The 19,114-nt window shown below is 42.2% G+C and overlaps 1 protein-coding gene across 2 annotated transcripts; it reads right to left on the reverse strand.

The window, feature by feature from the left end:
* Positions 1 to 723: 723 nt before the first annotated feature.
* On the reverse strand, positions 724 to 12,949 carry lonrf1l (LON peptidase N-terminal domain and ring finger 1, like). Of its 2 annotated transcripts, none has more exons than XM_048969790.1 (12): positions 11,902 to 12,949; positions 10,602 to 10,720; positions 10,162 to 10,284; positions 9,013 to 9,165; positions 8,757 to 8,907; positions 5,994 to 6,069; positions 5,196 to 5,310; positions 4,978 to 5,099; positions 3,916 to 4,077; positions 2,710 to 2,872; positions 2,462 to 2,614; positions 724 to 1,742 (listed from the first exon to the last, which is right to left on the reverse strand). In XM_048969790.1, the coding sequence occupies exons 1-12, from the start codon at positions 12,491 to 12,493 to the stop codon at positions 1,584 to 1,586; spliced, it is 2,088 nt and encodes a 695-aa protein (XP_048825747.1). In that variant the 5' UTR covers positions 12,494 to 12,949; the 3' UTR covers positions 724 to 1,583. The 2 variants fall into 2 exon arrangements, with proteins under 2 accessions (XP_048825747.1, XP_048825748.1); XM_048969791.1 differs by having other exon boundaries at positions 3,916 to 4,074; positions 11,902 to 12,948.
* Between the last annotated feature and the right edge of the window lie 6,165 nt (positions 12,950 to 19,114).

Here is a 19,114-nt window from a genome sequence, read left to right on the forward strand (position 1 = left end):
TATTCGTTCCGATCTCCAAAGACACCGTGAAAACTACACAAAACAAAGGAAAATAAAATATGAAGCATTAGCGTAAGTTCCCCGTTCATACGTGAGTGTACATACATCAGTAAACATATCACATAAATAACAAACTTGACAAACCACAAATTGCTGACAATGTACACACATCAGTAAATGTATACATTTACACAGTGTATAATATTACCGTTTGCGCCCCATGACCATGTACAGACTATTTGCTCTGCCGTGGCATCCATGCTACTCATCCCATGATGCTTCAGGCCACACCTTACCGGGCTCGAGTCATGTGACCATGCACGTCACACACCAAATTAAGTGCAGCTCAGCCACTTGAGCAATTGAAGCACACACCTTTTAGCACTTTTTTCAACAATCACAACATTTTTATACACTTTAAATCTAATGAGCAATTCAAGAATTTGACTAAATATATTTTCAAATAAACAATGTCCTTAGGACATTTACAGACAGTATTATAGAAAGTTGATTATTAAAGACAGTGATTTAGTGGCAGAGGAGGCCTTGCGATTTTCTTTTTATCTGGGTGAAGAGATACTGTCTGTACAGTTTCTAAAACTGTACGGAAATATAATTAATCTGATTTTATTCTCTGACATTTTGTTTTTTGTGACCCAGTCAAATCCACCGTTTGACACCCTGCCCGTTCCCATTTTCATTAAAAATAAACACAGACGCAACTCCAAGCAAGGTATAAATTTATTTTACTTAAATTTGATAACTTAAACAATACAGACAAAAAAAAAACTATAAAAAATCTTCATGAATGATTTACAAACTTCAAAGACTGAATCTGACACAGAAGCAGTAAGTTTGTCGAAACATCTCAGGTGCAACGCAACGCAACGTTAAGGCACAGTTACTCTAACTTTATCCTGCTCCTCCGCGGTCGTGACGATCCCTTTAACAGGCTGAATGTCCAGAACCATTCAGGTGGTATCTACACCATAAACTGTGCAAAGCTGGACCTGAAGATCCTTTCACATCTCCTCCTCCTCCAATTTAAACATGCAAACGCCTCCTTCCGAGAGCCGTGCTACGCCTCTCCATGCACAATGGATACATCAAACCGTCACACCCGCCAACAAAACAGAGATAATCTAAACGCAGTAAACACATCATTTACTTAATTTAAATGCTGCAAATATTCCCACAATAATTGCTCCTGATATTATATAAAGTGCAAAATTAAGTTTGATTTAAAAAAATCTAATTTGGTGAAATAGTGAATTAATGAATACTGAACAGAACAGAACAAAAAAAATGCAGGCTAGCCATTACATCACAGTTAATTAATTTCAACACTGATGACGACTGATGTGGGTCTCAGATTCAGGAGGCTGTGCATCTCCGTCAGCTAAATGGGAGAAGCGCACGTTGCCTCACATTCCACAGGGACGGCACACGAAACTAGTGCAGAGTCGTCGAATACGAAGTGTCACGAAGCAGAACTTGACGTCGCTTGTACTCGGAATTTCACGGAAATTGCTAGAACACCCCACGAGACATTTTCCCACCAGAAATATGAAGGGTCACTGGGGTCAGGGGTCGGGGACATTTTGCAGGTAGGTGAGGATCTGTTGGATCTTTAGCAGCCTTTCGCGCAGTGACAGCAGGGAGAGCACTGACAGCTGGTACCGCGGGTCTACGGGCAGCACTGCCAGGAGCCACCAGCAGCAGGCTGGCCCGTTCGCTGTGGCCTGGAGACCCACCAAGACACACAAACACACTCAGAATCACACTCACATAAAGACCTTTTTTTAAACTGCATTTGCACATTCTTCATGAGCAATACACTGCAAATCCCCGGCTTAAGAACATCCAACTTACAGACATCTTGTACTAACGGATGGACTGCCATAAAAATATGAAATATAAAAATATTTTTATACATATAAAAGTAGAGTTAAATACAATGCTTCTATATTATTATTTTTGTTTGAAATGTTTTAGTGTATTTGGAAGCGTTTCTTAAGTGTTTTATATGCATTGAAAGGTAAAACATATGGTATATTCTAATACAAACATTTAACTGCTGTATGTACCTGTTCTGACTTACCTAAAAATCTGAGTTAAAGACGCACTTAGGAATGGATCTTATTCGTAACCTGGGCACTGCATGTCCTAGTTTTGTACACTATTTATATTTATCTTTATATTTATAGTGTATTTATTGTGTTGCCAATGTTTTATACTGTGTACGTGTGTACGTGTGTATGTGTGTGTGTGTGTGTGTGTGTGTGTGTGTAGTATTTGAACTTATGTGCTGCACTATAGAGTGCCCAAAGAAAATAGCATTTCAAGGCACTAATGGTACATTTTCTGAAAATAAAGAACTCCTAAGTCTTCAGACACAAGCGAAACGAATGACACACTGTAGATCAATGGCATATATGATGGCCATGGACCGACTCCTTACCTGTATGTCTATCTCTCTTGCTGGCATGGGGCCAAAATGCTGCAGTATTTGGTCGCGGAAACGTGGCTCAAGGCTCCCAAACCAGGTGTGCGCTTGTCTGTACACCTGGTCATGCAGCTCCTGGAGTTTCAGCATCTCCTCTGCATCTGTCACCTGGGCCAACGGAAAAGGGGGAGATGTGACACGCCGGTACACACCCGTGTGCCGAGGAAGGGCGATGGGGGGTGGGGGTGCAGCCGCTGGGGTACCTTCACGTCTTCCAGGTACTCGATGTCGGCGACGTGGTAGCCATCCCTCATCCCCCGGGCCAGAACGCGGAAGCGCTCACCGCCCACCGTGTCCACCACGGAGCGACCGTCCGGCAGGAAGTGGACGCAGCGGATCTGCAGCATGCAGCCATAGTCCACAAACCTGTGGCATGGAAACAGAGGGAGATGCAGAGTATTATAACTTGGTAAAACAGAGCAACAACACACACACACACACACACAGAGTTACGGGGGGACACACCTGATAAAATCAGTAGTCATTCACTAACACTCATGATTAATGACCTTTAGACAAAAAGTAGCTGTAAACATTGCAATACACAGTCCTGTTAAATTTGTGTAAACATTGTAATGTAAAAAATGAGTTCGGTAAACATGTGGCCCTGATAATGACCACTCCTCATTGAAGGACTACCTCAGTTAACAGCCATTCACAAATAAGACGGTAGTAAAAGATTTGTTTTGGACGCATTTACGACCAAATTTCGTACACCTGACAAAAACACACGCCACAGTGGCAGAGATTTTTGAAGTAGAATGTCAAAAATGTGAAAAATGTCCACTTCTTGAAGGGTAGAGGAAACTGAGTATGGAAGGCTGAAGTAAAGTCGTAACCACAGTTGTGGTCATGACTAGGCTACCGAGATTTTCAGTTTCGCTTAACGCAATTTCGCTTAACGTCAGAGTTCGGTCACTAAATGAGAAGTGGCTGTAATACGTAATGAATGTTTGTTAAACACATGGAAATGTATGCATTGCATTCAAGGTTGTTATGGAAGCCACCTTAAGCGTAATGGGAAGCTCTGATGAAGTAGACAGATCATCTCCCTCTGAGTGCACACAAGGGCTGGGCAATCAATGGAATTTTAATTTCAATTACAATTACAATTTTGGTTCCAATGATTATCAAAATAAAATAATCCAGATAAAAAGATTATTGAACCACATTTCATTTTGCGACAAAATCCAATGTACCCCCCTTTCAGTCCCTTTTTATTTATTTCTCAGCTGAATTATATATACAATTCAAGGAAATCCACCGTTAAACATTTTTTTAATTCAGTAAATGCAGGATATTTCCAAATATTTGAATGTATGTGTTATGTAATCGTGATTATGACTTTTGCCATATTCGAGCTGCCCTAGCAGACACCCCTGCGGCTGGACACTGTGCCGCGGCCTTACCCCTTGTGTGGGTCACTGATGCACATGCCGAAGCGTCTGGTGCCCATCTCCAGGCAGCGGCGGACCATGAGGCGATAGCGGGGCTCAAAGACGTGCAGCGGGCAGGGCACAGTGGGGTAGGCTATGGTGCAGATGAACATGGGCACACCCCTCCTCAAGCTACTAGGGCAAAGGGGGACCAAGTAGAGAAAAAAAACAGCAACAGAAAGAATCAAACAGGGTGCTTTAGTGTTATTCTGTTTGATGGTTTTATAGCTGGAGATTATTGCATGTAAAAGGTTACACCAGCAAACGCTCTGCACACTAACAGCCTAAGTCCTGAATTATCGTCTTCTCCATTTTATAGCAATATAGCAGTTCTCCGATATCCACGGATAATACGGTAGGTCTAATGCGGAAAGCCGAAACCGGGGATAATAGCGAGCCATCCATTGGTCCTAATTCTTTAGCATTGCACCGTATTGTGTCCAATCAAATTATGATGAATCTTATGACATCAAATGGCAGTGCATCGCTATAGGGGGGAATCACATCATATCGCATCAGATTTTTGTGTGCTTACATATGGTAATTGATAAATTATGCACAGTAAGACATTACCAATATTAAACACAGTAATAATAAAGTACATTGTACATGATTATACAGTACTATACTCGAATGAAAGGGATTATGTATGTTTCAACCTAATTCTCAAGAGACAATAGAGTAATGAAAAAATATAATGCATCATAGCATGACGAAGCAATGAAAATCATGCTTTTGTACCCCTCGAAGGATAAAAAAAACAATGAAAAAACACTGTTACACATCTGACATTTTTTTTCAAGCTGCGGAAAGCCGCAGATCAATGAAACCGATGATAACTGAAACCACGGATTACTGTACAAAGCGATGAAGGCTTTAAAGAGTATCATTTAAAAATTAGCGTACAGCTAAGACATTAGCCTCGGTTGCTAATTAGAGTCACTTCTGAAGGGGTAACACTACAGGACTAGGTACAAGTCCATGCAGTCAGATCGTGCTAGGGTGGGGTGCAGGTGGGTAGTGGGGGTTACTCACTCTGAGAGCTCCTCCATCTCCACGGAGTGGCTCCTCAGGCGTTCCAGGTACTCCTCAGGGAGAAGCGTCTTCATCAGTGTCTCAAGCACCGGCGTCACGCTGAACTTCCTGCACGCCAGGAACTGTAGGCAGAGAGCCAGCCGTCACGGTGTGAAGATACAGCAGAAAGAGAAAGACACCATCTTTTTGGGACTGTATTGGGTGGGAGAGTGGCTCACCTCCCGTAGGCTGTCCTTGCAGAGTGGACACTGAGGGGCATGGTCCAGGCACCGTTCCAGGCAGTTTCGGCAGAAGGTATGTCCACAGGGCGTGGTCACCGGTTCGTAGAACAGTCTTTAACAAACCAAAACACACCCAGTTAAGTATCAGTTAAACCAAACCACATAAAATCAATTCAATCAAAACAAAGTTTATTTATCAATTGCACGATCTGGCGTGGGACAAGGTTTTGAACTCAGGGTGCTGAAAGTCGAACGACCATTGGAATTCAAAGTATCATTGCAAGTTATCAATAGCTAACAACAGTAGTGTTTTTTGGAGAAATAACCATGAAGTTGCCTCGGAGCCATTGTGAGATAAGTGACATAAAACTAGGTTATTCCTACACGAAACAGACAAGAGGAGGCGCTGAAACACCCTCAGCAACCCACCTTCCAGCACTACTGGGCACAATATAGCATGCAGCAGTACGTGTAAGCAATGAAATAAGCAATGAAATGAGCAATGAAATGAGCAATGAAATTAGTTCCCCTGGAAAAACTAACTAAATAAATAAAATCATAAAATAAAAACCAGAGAAGTGCAAATTATCCATAATAATAGATTGATCAACTATTGAGTAGCCTCACTGCCTCAGGGTACAAGCTATTATGGAGTGAATATGATAAACGTGAAATGGGAGCGGTCTGTTAGACAGGCATCCCACAAGCAGAAAGCTGGTGCATTTGGTCTTTTCTGACCCTCTTGTCATGAATGAGTGTCACAGTGCTGCTGCATTTAATCTTCATGCCCCTCACCTGATACAGAGAGAACACTCAAAGTCACTGGCCTCCAACAGTTCCCTGGGAACCCCTCTAGAGGGCGCTGTGGCATCTAGACAGAACAGGAGAGAGCGGATGATTGAAACACAGTTGAAAGGGAGTGCTCTTTGGACGCGTTCCATTTCAACTCAGAAGTTGAGTTCCGAGTCCAAGACGGAAATTTCAACTGGGGCGCCCGCTGAAGTCGGAATTCTGACTCTGAAAGACGAAGGAACCTTTGAAACCCCAGTCTCATAATTCAAGATTTCTGTTTCCATCATCAAACAGAAGTGAATGCTGTAGTTATATACTTTTTATTTGCCCTTATGTCTTATTTGTGTCATTCAATTAGTTTTAGACACAGTATATATGGGTACGTGTTCACACACTGCTATCTGTGGACATGTTGCTATGAAGTTTTCATGTGCAAAATACAGCATGATGCATTGTTATCAACTGGTATTGGGTCATTCCATGTCAAATGGAATCATTCCAGCCCGTTTACTGAGGGGAGGTGGGTGTCAATTTTATCCAGCCTCATTTTTAATCAAATTTCACAAGTCCATAGCTCAAGAACTAAACCATCAAGCAGGCTCAGATTATTTGTTATAGTAGATGCCAAAATTGGTCCAGATGACCCTGTATGGTCAAAGCAGCCCCTTGAATTTCACAAAAATTTAATCTGAGTTTTTGCCTCAGCTATATTTACCTATATTTGTAACCAACACAGACTTTAGATTTTTCTTCCTTATTCAGATAATATATAGGCTTTCAGAAAAATCAATACACAGAACAGGAACTGTATCAGGGTTTGAAGAGCGAACCTGTCAAATCCAAAAAAACATTTAGGATCTCATTTTCAGAGCAACCTAACGGCATGTGGGAATGTGCAGATAATTTAAAATATATTTTTCATTTATTCTACATTGTCCCCTCATTCTCAGAACACAAATCTTACTTTTCTTAAGCAAATGTTTATTTTCCATCCTAAACACAGGCTGAATGCATCGCGTTTCAATAATGGTAATCGTTGAGTTTTCAATCAATATGTTTTGATGGAAAGAATAAATCACTGTGTGGTTTATTTCTTACTGTCACCTGTTGCTCTCCGACGAGATCAGCTGATGGTTCCTGAGTAAGCGTGGGACTGTCCTCTGAAATGTTAATGATGGCCGCACCTGTGGTTGCACTGAATTCTTGGTGTCCTTTACCACAGCTGTCTCAATATGGCCACAAATCTCCCAAGCTGTGCTCTCAGTTCGGCTGACAGTGAATGCCATCTGTCTCATTACACCAGGTTAGTAGTCTTCCTGTCATGCCCGGCTCGTCCGCTCCTCGTGTGTGCCACGCCCCCTAATTACCCACGTGTGATTTCCTGATCGTGCCCAGTCGTGTCTTGTTTCCTGCTGCCTTGTTCCATGTATTTAAGTTCCTGTTTTTTACTAACCCGTTGTCTGTCATTGATGTTCCTGATGTTTGTAAGCGTGAGCTGTTTCCCGGTCCCTGTCTCCATATTAATACGTTTGCCCCGTATTCCTGCTTCCTGCTTCCTGCTTGCCTGCTTGCCCGCACGATCGCCGCTCTCGCTTCTGCCGATCGTGACACTTCCTTTCACTTCATTTTTTTTGACAATCATTGAACATTATACCAATATTAAATGAGGGGAAACCCAAAAATGTGCAGGGCTCTGGCCCCCCAGGACTGCAGTTTGACACCCCCTGTCCTACACTCTGCACGTCGGCTGAAACAGAAATGAAATGGATCACGTTCCAAGCTGTTAACATTTCATTATAACTACTGTTGTATTTAACGATCAGTCAAGCAGCTGCTGTTTATGTGCTTCATGTCCCTTTGGTGATTTATTTTTTTATCAGACACTCAAGTTACTGGATGATTAACATTACTGACAAATGGAAAATGTAACCCATGTTTAGAATGGAAAATAAAAATTAAAGATTCACATAAGAAATGTAAGACTTGTTTTTTGAGAAAGGAGGGACCATGTAGAGTATAGGAAAAATTATAAAAAAAATGTCTGGATATTCCCCCCAGTGCATTAAGCTGGTCTGAAAATTAGACCCAAAATGATTTTTTTTCAAATCTGAGTGGTCTGCTGGTCAAACCCTGATGCAGTTTCTTGTTTGTTTATAACCATTTGAAAATCCCTGTCTATGTATCTGAACATGGAAAAAAATTCTGCAGGCTGTATCAGTTAGAAGTACTGAAAGCGTAAACATGGCAAAGCCAAAGATGCTAAATATTTTTTGTTTTCCATTTTTGAAGGTCTGCTCTTACCAAGCAGTGTCATCTGGACTAAACATCTTGATTTTGTTCCACACTATAACTACAGAGATATCACTATGCAAAATCTGAGCCTGCCGGGTGGTTTAGTTTTTCAGTTACGGTCTTGTGAAACAGACGAAAAAATTAAGTTGTGTCAATTTTGACACCCCTCTCCCATCACATAATTCTCTGTATCTTGGAAAGTATTGATCTTACATCAAAATAATTTTATTGGGTGTCTCCTGGATAACATGGGTACACCTGGGATTTAACTCACACGGGATGACTCTTGCCAACAATGGCTAACAATGAACTTGGCTAAAATTGGTATCGCTAAATGGATTTCTGACTTGCTGTACTGGAACGCGATTAACTAGGGTATGATGTCATTCCCAGCTCAAACCTCTGACCTCTGAAATAGGTAAATGAGTAAATGCAGCTTAAGCATATCTGTCACTAGCCATGAGGGACACTCACCTTCTTGTCTTAGGTGTTTGCTCCTCCCATCAGCAGAGACAGGTAGCTTCCTCTTCGGCAGGGTGGGCTGGTCCTGGGGAGTTAACAGTAAGGTGGAGCTCCTCAGTCTCAGATCCCCCAAAGCTGGTGGAGGAGGGGGTATGTCACAGTCCTGGGCACGGAAGGCAGGTGAGAATCAGTCTCAATCATTAAAAATAGAGCCTCATGAAATGAATGATTGCATCATGAGAAAGACACTCCCCATAAAAGGATTTACCTGTTTTTGGTCCTGGAGTGACGGGGGAGATGCTTGCACCTGGGTGTTCACCAGTGCCACCTTCCTGGGCAGGCAGGAGGACGAGCTCAAGTGTGCCACCTGCTGGGCCAGTCTGGCATCCGCAGAAGCAGGCAACAGCAGGTCATAAAGGATCTGCACAACAGCAAAAACACGTGGCTAAATTGAAAATGCAATACAAAACACATCTGCCTTAAAAATAAACGTTTAGAGATGGTTAGGTAACCACTGATTGTCTTACTAATGAGTAATGCACTCATCTGTTTTTAAAATACTCCAAGGACTTTTGTCTGTGCGCGACTCCTGTGTCGACTAATATTCTTGTTTATCAAAATGAAAAAGTATTTCCCAAATTATTACAACAATCTGGAGCCTCGGTAAAGGCCTCCAAAGGTTTCCATTATGTGCACGACTTTCTATTTAAATCTAGTTAAGCTGTACATAAAAATGAAGCTCATCCATCAACAATTTATTAATTTATCCCACGGAACACAATACAACGTTTAGCAGTAGCAATGTGCATACAATCCTCAACAGTTTAATTGCTATATTGTAGCAAAACTGTATTACTACTGTATCTACAAGAGCTTCAGAAATACAAGTTCTTTGGTCTGGGTCAGTGTTATGAAAGACTCAGCAAGACAACACTTAGCAAACATTTACATAATCTGTGTTTATTCCAGACCGTATTTGTGACTGTGAAGTTAGCAGTGCTATCTGGGATCAGACCCAGATGTAGAAAACAGATACATCCAGTGCCCACAAATAACTGTTCTGGTACATTTATTAATTTGATGTACCACCTAACCCTAAAACGTTTTCCTGTTTTATTGCATCAGTTGTTTAAGTTGCACTTTCAGAGACCATGCATTCCTTACTAGTTTGCGACAAGCCACTGAATTCTTGCTTCTGTTTGGAATATTCAAGCATAAAACCATGAACAGATCCTAATAGGCTGCAACAATACGCTAAAACATTCAGAAACGTTCCTTATTTCCGTCTCAAAGTATTTTTTTTTGTGCAGACATCTAGTGCAAACTGTAAAACAAGAAGAAAGTCCAAAGTTGCAGAACTATAGCTATTTATAGTTACCCCAAGGTCATGGAGTTCAATAAGCTGGCCGATCATTACCTTTTCCACTTCCTTCCTTGCAAGAATAAAATCTGCATCCAGAGCCAGGCAGTGGAGGAACACCTGCAGGGCGTCGTCCACGCGGCCCATTTTCTGCAGTACATCGCCTTTCCGAAAATAACCCTGTGGCCAACACAATGCTTTTTGTGAACTGACCCACTTGGCAACAGTGGGTTACATCCTAACCATTATAACAACGTAACGGAAAAAATACACTGGCTCTGGCACCGTGAGATGACCCCTAACACATAACACATGGCTCTCACTGCAATTCAAGCTTCTCTAGTGCAACTCCCGAGCTCATCAGTTTTTATGCAGTGCCCTTGCTCGACCCATCATCTAAGGACAGTAACGTATTGTAATTAAAGATAAATGCCAAAGACCACTTGGTATAAATATGGCTTTCATATAACACAGAAGGTAACCCTTGTATCAGTTACCTCTGGCCAGTGGGGGGAGCTCTCACACAGCACCTCCAGATCATTCAGGGCGGACTCGTACCTCCCAAGCCCAACGTACGCCTCTGCTCGATACGCTAGAGCGAGCATATCACCAGGACCTGTGGGAGAGGGCGGGATCAGGTCTGACAGGTGCTCAGAGACCAAGCAAACATTCAATATAGCCTTGTGACTTCCGAGTAAGACCTGGCACGCGTCCACTTGGCCATCCTGTCTGCTGAATGAGCTCACGACACACTGTAAACACCTCTATGAAACTGACACACTGTGAATACACTGTAGTCCTTCTTTATTTATTGTGTTATGAATGGAGGACAGAAAAAAAAACTCACAGGGTAAAACAGCAATCTATCTGTGCGAGTCTGTGTGGGGTGGAGTAATCATAGTTGCCTGTAACTTTTACTTTTCTTGTATACAATACAATAAAATACATCACAGTAATGTATGCAAAAGACAGAATGAATCGATATGACAGAGGACACTTGACATTGATGTTAACTTTGCCCGTCACGTGACTGTAACCAGTGAAAAATTTGGTAAACTTGCTGCCATTTGATCTGTCAGTACGGTAAGTCAGTAGGTACATTTTTACCTGAAATCCAGTATACACTGTTAACTTTTCAATGATATTAAGGTCTGCTAGGTTGGCTTCACTTCATGATGAAATTACGAGCTATATGAAAAAATACCATAATATACTACTAGAATTGCAGATAGGATAATAAGCGATTCTTACTTGGCTATAGTGATTGTTTGTGAGAGTGTATGTGCCCAGCAATTGACTAGCATCCAATCCAGGGTATACCCCAGCCTTGTGCCCTACAAAAACGGTTATATTTTCAGCCTACAAGTAACGGTGAGGACTATCTTGGTGCATTAAGGACAGTCATTGTATAAATACGCAATAACGACATGGTTTAATTATTATAAGAGTAAATAAAACTTTTGTACGTTACTGATGGCTTAAATAACGCTTGGAGCACTTTATTATTTATACATGCATCGGTAGACCGTGCCTCGTAGCGCGCATGCGCGCTTGCCAGCTGTAGGTGGGTAAGTAAATAAATAACCTTCTCTAGAAAAAGAAAATTTTGTTCAGTATAGCAAAACACAGACACTGGTTTCCACAGTTTTCCTGATGTAATGAACATGCTTACGACGAGCTTCATTTCTTATAATCAATTGTATAAGGCTCGTATTAGAGTTATAAGTTAAGTAACTAAACATATGTTAAATCAATAATTGCCACCATATCACATCGTGTGAAACCTACAAGGCTTACCTGATTCAATCGCCTCATTGGCAAGAGCCAACGCTTTGTCAAAAAGTCTTCTTCTGGACAGATCTTCAATTTCTCCGATGACTTTACACTGTTTTGTCTCTGCAGGGAACCACTTTTCCAAAAGGTAGTTGAGAATCACGTTTGGTTTCAGTGTCCCCACCTTCTCAGTCCCGATCGTCGCGTCGGTGGTCTCCTGGCACAGCGTACATTTGGAGAACAGGTGCCGTCGCAAACACCTTTTGCAGTATGAATGTCCACAAGCAACAGTTACGGGCTCGCAGAGAAATCCACGACAGCTCGGACAAGTAAACACGGCGCTGGAGTCTCCAGAGCAGCCGTCTGACGGCGTATTAGCGCTGGAGTTTTGCAAGATACTATCAACTAAAGCCCTTAGTTGTTGTGGTCTGACAGGACCATACCGTAAGGCCACGGAGAAAGAATCTAGTGCTTCTTTAACGCGGTTTTCTGATGCCAACATGAAAGCTTTCTGTAAAATGAATATCTGATCTACACAACCCCCCTCGTCCCACGTAGTTTCTCTACATAAACTGGGATCTCTAAAGATCCTACTGTCGGAATGTAGAACAGACATCGCGGATTAAGGACACAAAGTGTCAGATATCATAAATATGGACAAAACATCTCAGTACATTAAAGCGCGATGCCCTCTGACTGGTAGGTAGTTTAGTTATTCACTGCACACTACAGATACAGTAAAATTATCATTCTACTCCGCTTCGTTACATAAAAAAAATCACGTGGGCTGCGCTCCGTTCTCTGATTGGACGAAGGGATTCGATTATAAAACCTTTGTTTTTACGTTTCGTAACAACTCCGCTAAAGTACCGAGAAAGGGAAATTGCAGGCATATAACATCCACTCCTTTTCCTACAGCGGTCACCTTGTTCTGTGACCCGACTTTGATTAAATGTCATTTGTGCAGAAGTGAAACTACGCAGCTCGACGCCGATTCGTATTCGCGTCTTTTTGGGAGTTGCGGCCGGTAAAACTGGGAACTGGTGAGGATAATGTCAACATCAATGACGAACCTGGTATCAGCTCCGCTTCCCCTGACTTGTCTTTTGCTGAAAGACGTCAGAACTCTTCAATTTGGCAGGATGTTAGAGAAAAACGTATGCAGAGGAGCTTACACTCAGCATTAACACTGTATTTGCAACCAGGGCAGCAATTATAAATGATCTCGTTTTGTAAACAAAAAACATATATTTGTGTCGATTTTTAACTGTGGAATTACAAGGCAATTCTAGATTCTCGGTGAGGGCTATTACACTTTTTAATAGGCCTGTTTAAAATGTTCTTCACTAAATTGTAGTAACAGCTTCTGCCTGGAGCTTATGACATTTATTTATTTTAGTGACACTTTTATTTAAAGCAATGTACAATTACAAAATCCGGATTATACAGGAATTGGGGGTTAAGGGCTGTGCTTATGGGCCTATTGGTGAAATCATTTTGCCGGTGTTGGGATTTAAACTGGCAACCTTTCAGTCAGAGGTTCAGTGTTCTAACATGCTGAGCCACACACAAGCCTAGATTTCATGTGGAGAAAATAGACTGCTTTACTTTTATATGATATTTTGTATAACCTATAATCTGTATATCGGTGTAGGTTTAAATGATAAGCTGTGAACTAATATCCTTCTAGGTCATGTAATCATGGTAATTAGCAACCCTGCATATGCATCACTAGTGTATTGTAGGTTGCTACGTTACGGCAAAACTTTCGTCAGTGTAGCCTGAGAATGAATGTCAAAGACACGCCATCAGCATGGCGTGGTACAATTTGTGCTGTGTTCATTTTGCAATGCTATTGTACATCACAACCAATCACAGACATTGGCAGTGATAAATTGGAGCCATGATTTATGCATGTCTGCTGCTGAATGCATTTGTTCCCTTCAAAAACTATGACATACTAAATCATTGTAGTACATACTCACTAGTCACTTTATTAGGCACACCTTGTTAGTACCAGACTGGACTCTCTTTTGCCTTCATAAATACCATAATTCTTTGTGGCTTAGATTCAAGAAGGTGCTTGAAACATTTCTCAGAGACTTTGGTTCCATGGTGACACGATAGCATCACGCAGTTACTACAGATTTGTCAGCTGCACCTTCATGATGCAAATCTGCCAATCCACAACATCTCATAGGTGCTCTATTGGGTTGAGATCTGGTGACTGTAAAGCCCATTTAAGTAGACTAAAGTCACTGTCAAGTTCAAGAAACTTGTCTGAGATGATATGACCTTTGTGACATAGCTCGTCATTCTGCTGGAAGTATCCCTTAGAGGCTGGGTACAGCAGTCCCCAGGTTACGAACAAGATCCTCTCCGTAAGTCTGTCTTTAAGTTGAATTTGTCGGTAAGTCAGAAAAATCCAGTACATATCAGTGATAGTAAAAGTAAGTACATACGGCACTGTACTGTACCTCAAGCTTCGAACCACTAAAGCCATGCAATATTTTCATAAGGGTCAAAGTACTGCCTGCATTCGTTATCACGCACCATTTAACCCAAATCTTTAATATAACAGGATTTATGGCAATCTGTTCGTAAGTACGAGTTTTCCACAAGTCAGACATTTGTAACCCATGGACTGCCTGTACACTGTGGTCATGAAGGCATGAACCTGGTCAGTAATAATACTCAGGTAGGCTGTGGCATTTCACTATAGCTAATAGATACTAAGGGGCACAGAGTGTGCCAAGCTACCCCCCATACCATTACATCACCACCAGCCTGAAATGTTGAGACAAGGCAGGATGTTTCCATGCTTTCATGTTTGGACCCTACCACCTGAATGTCACAGCATAAATCAATGCTCATCTGACCAGTGGCACACGATTCGGTCTTCTGCTGCTGTAGGCCATCCGTGTCAAGGTTGGACATACTGTGTGCCGGAGATATTCTTCTGCATTGGTACCTTGGTTGTAACAAGTGGTTATCTGAGGTACTGTTGCCGTGTTCTATCCGCTTGAACCAGTCTGGCCATTCTTCTCTAACCTCTGCCATCAACATGATGTTTTTGACCATAGCCCTTCCACTGGATGTTTGTTTTTCTATTGCAGACCATTCTCTGAAAACCATAGTGATGGTTTTGTGTGGAAAATCCCAGTAGATCAGCAGTTTCTGAAAAACTCATACCAGCCCATCTGGCAACAGCAACCATCCACGTTCAAAGTCCCTTAAATCACCCTTCTTCCCTCATTCTGCTGTTTCATGTGAACATTAATTGAGGGTCCTGACCTGCATCTGCATGCTTTTATACATTGTGCTGCTGACATATTATTGGCTGATCGGAAATTTGCTTCAAAGAACAGCCGAACAGGTGTACCTAATAAAGTGGCCAGTGAGTGCAATATGTTCATGTTAAAAATCGTTTAACAGACTAATTTGGTCTTTCGTTCTACTTAAGCATGTTAGAAGTGATATCATACCAAAAATGCTGCTGTCGCACCAGTTGTTTTTAAGACAATCAGTTGTTTTTAAGACAACCCATAAATATTGAATGAATTAATTATTGTGTGACTGACATCATTATGCAATACTTAAGCTAATGTTTTTATTATTTATATTCAGGTTAAATTATGCGTCATTGTAAAACATTTAAGTTTTTAAATAGAACCTTTGCTCAAAATGTTCTAAATAGAGCATGGTGTGCTAGCTGTCAAGCATCAGTTTGAATGCTGTTCTTTTATCCCCGAAAATGGCATGTTTGCTGTGTCTTTTCCTGGCGTTATTCTGACAATCGCCTAAAGTTGTTTAGCTTAGCGAATAACGACATTACGATTGAAACGCGTATGAGATCAAGTATGTGTTTAGTCAAATGTAAAATCATTCTTAAGTGTGGTTGGCAACTGTCAGGTTGTGATTTTATATTGTTTATTATTATTATTGTTTGAGTATAGTCTCTGAATGGGTTTTCCTGTGTTTGATGATATATTGGGACGAATTATAAAAATACAGCACGGTAGCTTAAGGCACCCTGGTCTGCGATCGGCTGTCATGCCATCCAAGTGCACCCTTACCTTAAGCTAGTATTATGCATTCAGCTTTTTAAATTTATTCAACGAAGAATAAATTGCAGTACTAAACATACATTGCCAAAATATAGGCTATATTTGTCAGCAGTGTTTACTTAAAATTTTACGTCAATGTAGATAACCCATTTTAAACATATTTTTGTGCTGAACCAACAAAATATATTTAGGTTCACGCAAAAATAATCAGAATAACCATCTTTTGTATTAATTGAAGTTTTTTTCCTTTTCTACTGCATTTCCAGTTTTCTGTTTTGCCAGGTTAGGTACCCAATGATTGGTCTGCAGGGACACCTGCCTTTGACTGCCACCCTGTGTACGTTGCACCTTAACCCCCACAGCCCCTTCTAAAGGTGGTGGGCACACAGGAAGACGGGCCCATTTTCAGTTTTCTGGCTATGCCTGACTGGGGCCCATGGGTGGGCCCTCGGTCTCCCTAGTCCAGGCGGGGTCACATAGACCATCTTATACATCATCATGTCAGTCACACTTAGTCTGGGCACTCATCTAGCATCAGTTTGCCTTGGGTAACCCTATTAGGGGTAATGGCTCCCAACAGCATATCGCATAGGATCACAGATGGGCACAAAGCCCTCCACCTTAATAAGGTGGGGCTGTGATCTGCAGCATGCACTCAGGAGGTTTGCATCTGAGCTTGAGGCGGCTATTGATTTTTACTAGTTGATCTACATTCCTACCCTCAACTATGGTCACAAGGTTTGGGGAATGACCAGAAGAATGAGATCGCAGATGCAAGCGGCAGAAATGAGCTTCCTCTGCAGGGTGTGTGGGCTCAGGTCGAGGGTGAGGAGCTCGGACATCAGGGAGGGGCTCAAAGGAGAGTCGCTGCTCCTCCACGTCGAAAGGAGCCAGTTGAGGTGGTCCAGGCATCTGGTCAGGTTGCCTCCTGGACGGCTCCCTGGGGAGGTGTTTTGGGCATGTCCAACTGGGAGGAGGCCCCGGGGCAGACCCAGGTCATGCTGGAGAGATTATATCACTGGGCTGGCCTGAGGATGCTTTGGTGGCGAGAGAGGTCTGGGTCTCCCTTTTTGGACTGCTGCCCGCACAACCTGACCCCGGAGACGCGGCAGAGAATGGATAGCTGGATGGATGGATGGATGGATGTTGTCTTTTTGTGAACTTTACACAGGTACCTAAGTTGTTTGGAATGCATATGCCTACTAAGCTAAGTATCATGGAATGTGCTGTTGTTGCACATGATAAATCAGTCATTACCTCTGTATAACATTGTATAACATCTTTGTAAAGTCCTGAAAAATGTGTTTCTCGGTTAATTATGCTCTGCCTGCAAAGCTGCGGGAAACCAGCAGGCCTAGATAGGCCTATTTGAATGCTTTGATTTAACAATTTACAAGGTGTTTTATTCCTCTTTAAACTGTGTGAGTTATTTGCCTTTGAGGCTACGTCAATTAATTTAAAATATATGTGTGAACATGTCTATTTACGTATACAGATGCTCCGGCCGTTCGTAACTTGAAATGTTCTTAAGTCGTTATTCAAGATCATTCTAAGGGTATACGCAAGTACTAAGAACTAGGATGCTGGGAGTACGCACGCTACGCCGCTGTGTGGCGGGAGTAGCGGCCAGAAGTCGTATTAAGCGGAATTGGTGTGCAGAAAAAAAAATTGATGTTGAGGACCGGAAACAGGAGCCCAAGGAACACAGTTTCGACTTACAATCTTCTTCGTTCGTATGTCTGAAAGTTCGTAAGTTGAAAGTAGAGGAGCGTCTGTACTTTGATTTTGGGTCTGGACCCAGCGTGACATGTATATGCACAGGTGGTCATTTAGGGGGCTAGGCCATCTTGTTGCTCCCCGCACCAACACGGTGTATATGACATACTCTATATGGACACTTGGCCATTACACATACAGGAAGCGAAGGCCTGGCTCACAGTCGCCGTTCTAGTTCATCCCAAAGATGTGTGAAAAGGACCTTCCCCAAACTGTTATCATAAAGTTGGAAGCACAGAATTGTCCAAAATGTCTCAGTATGCTGAAGCATTAAGAGTTCCCTTCACTGGAACTAAGGGGTTTGGCCTAACCCCTGAAAAACAACCCCATACCATTATCCCTCCCCTACGAAACTTTACAGTTGGCACAATGCAATCAGGCAGGTAACATTCTCCCAGCAATCTGCTCATCCATCAGACTGCCAGACAGAGGAAGTGTGATTCGTCACTTCACAGAACACGTTTCCACTGCTCCAGAGCCCAGTGGTGATGTGCTTTACAGCACTCCATCTGACACTAGGCATTGTGCTTGGTGATGTGAGGCTTGCATGCAGCTGCTCGGCCATGGAAGCCCATTCCCTGAAGCTCCTGGGGTGCTGTGGTTAATGCCAGAGGAAGTGTGGAACTCAGTTATTGAATCAACAGCACGCTGGAGACTTCGACTCAGGAACCTCACTCTGTTACATTATATGCCACTTTGTGGCTGACTTTCTTTTGCTGCTTTAAGCTTCCACTTTGCAGTAATACCACTTACAGCTGACTGTGGAATATCTAGCAGGGAAATTTCAGAAACTGACTTATTGCAAAGGTGGGATCCTATGACAGTACAATGCTTGAATTCACTGAGCTCTTCAGAACGACCCATTCTATCAGAAATGTTTGTAAACCTGACTGCATGAAACACCTGAATTCAATGATTAAGGGGTTTGTCCCAATACTTTTGTCCACGTAGTGCAGGGGTATCAAACTCCAGTCCTGGGGGGGCAGAGCCCTGCACATTTTTGGGTTTCCCCTCATTTAATACACCTGATTCAACTCCTTGTGCTAATTACCACACAGCTCTTGAGCTGAATCATTTATGGTGGAACAGGGAAAGAACTAAGATACACAGGGCTCCGGCCCCCCAGGACTGCAGTTTGAGACCCCTGATGTAGTGCATCACACGAGAAAGCTGTCAGTTGTAATAGCCAGTTGTAGTACTGAATTTATCCATTAGATGTCCTCGTTTTACAGAAGATACTGATAAAATTGCCCGGCACACTGTAAGTAATTTCTGCCATAATTGAAACAAAAACAAAAACGAGTAACTCGATTATCACAATTAACCATATTCTCAGTCTGCATGTTTTCCTGATTGCCAAAGAATTGTAGGGAGGATGGGGATTAACCTCATTT

Source organism: Brienomyrus brachyistius, chromosome 12, assembly GCF_023856365.1.
Source record: "Brienomyrus brachyistius isolate T26 chromosome 12, BBRACH_0.4, whole genome shotgun sequence".
NCBI classification, from domain to species: Eukaryota; Metazoa; Chordata; class Actinopteri; order Osteoglossiformes; family Mormyridae; genus Brienomyrus; species Brienomyrus brachyistius.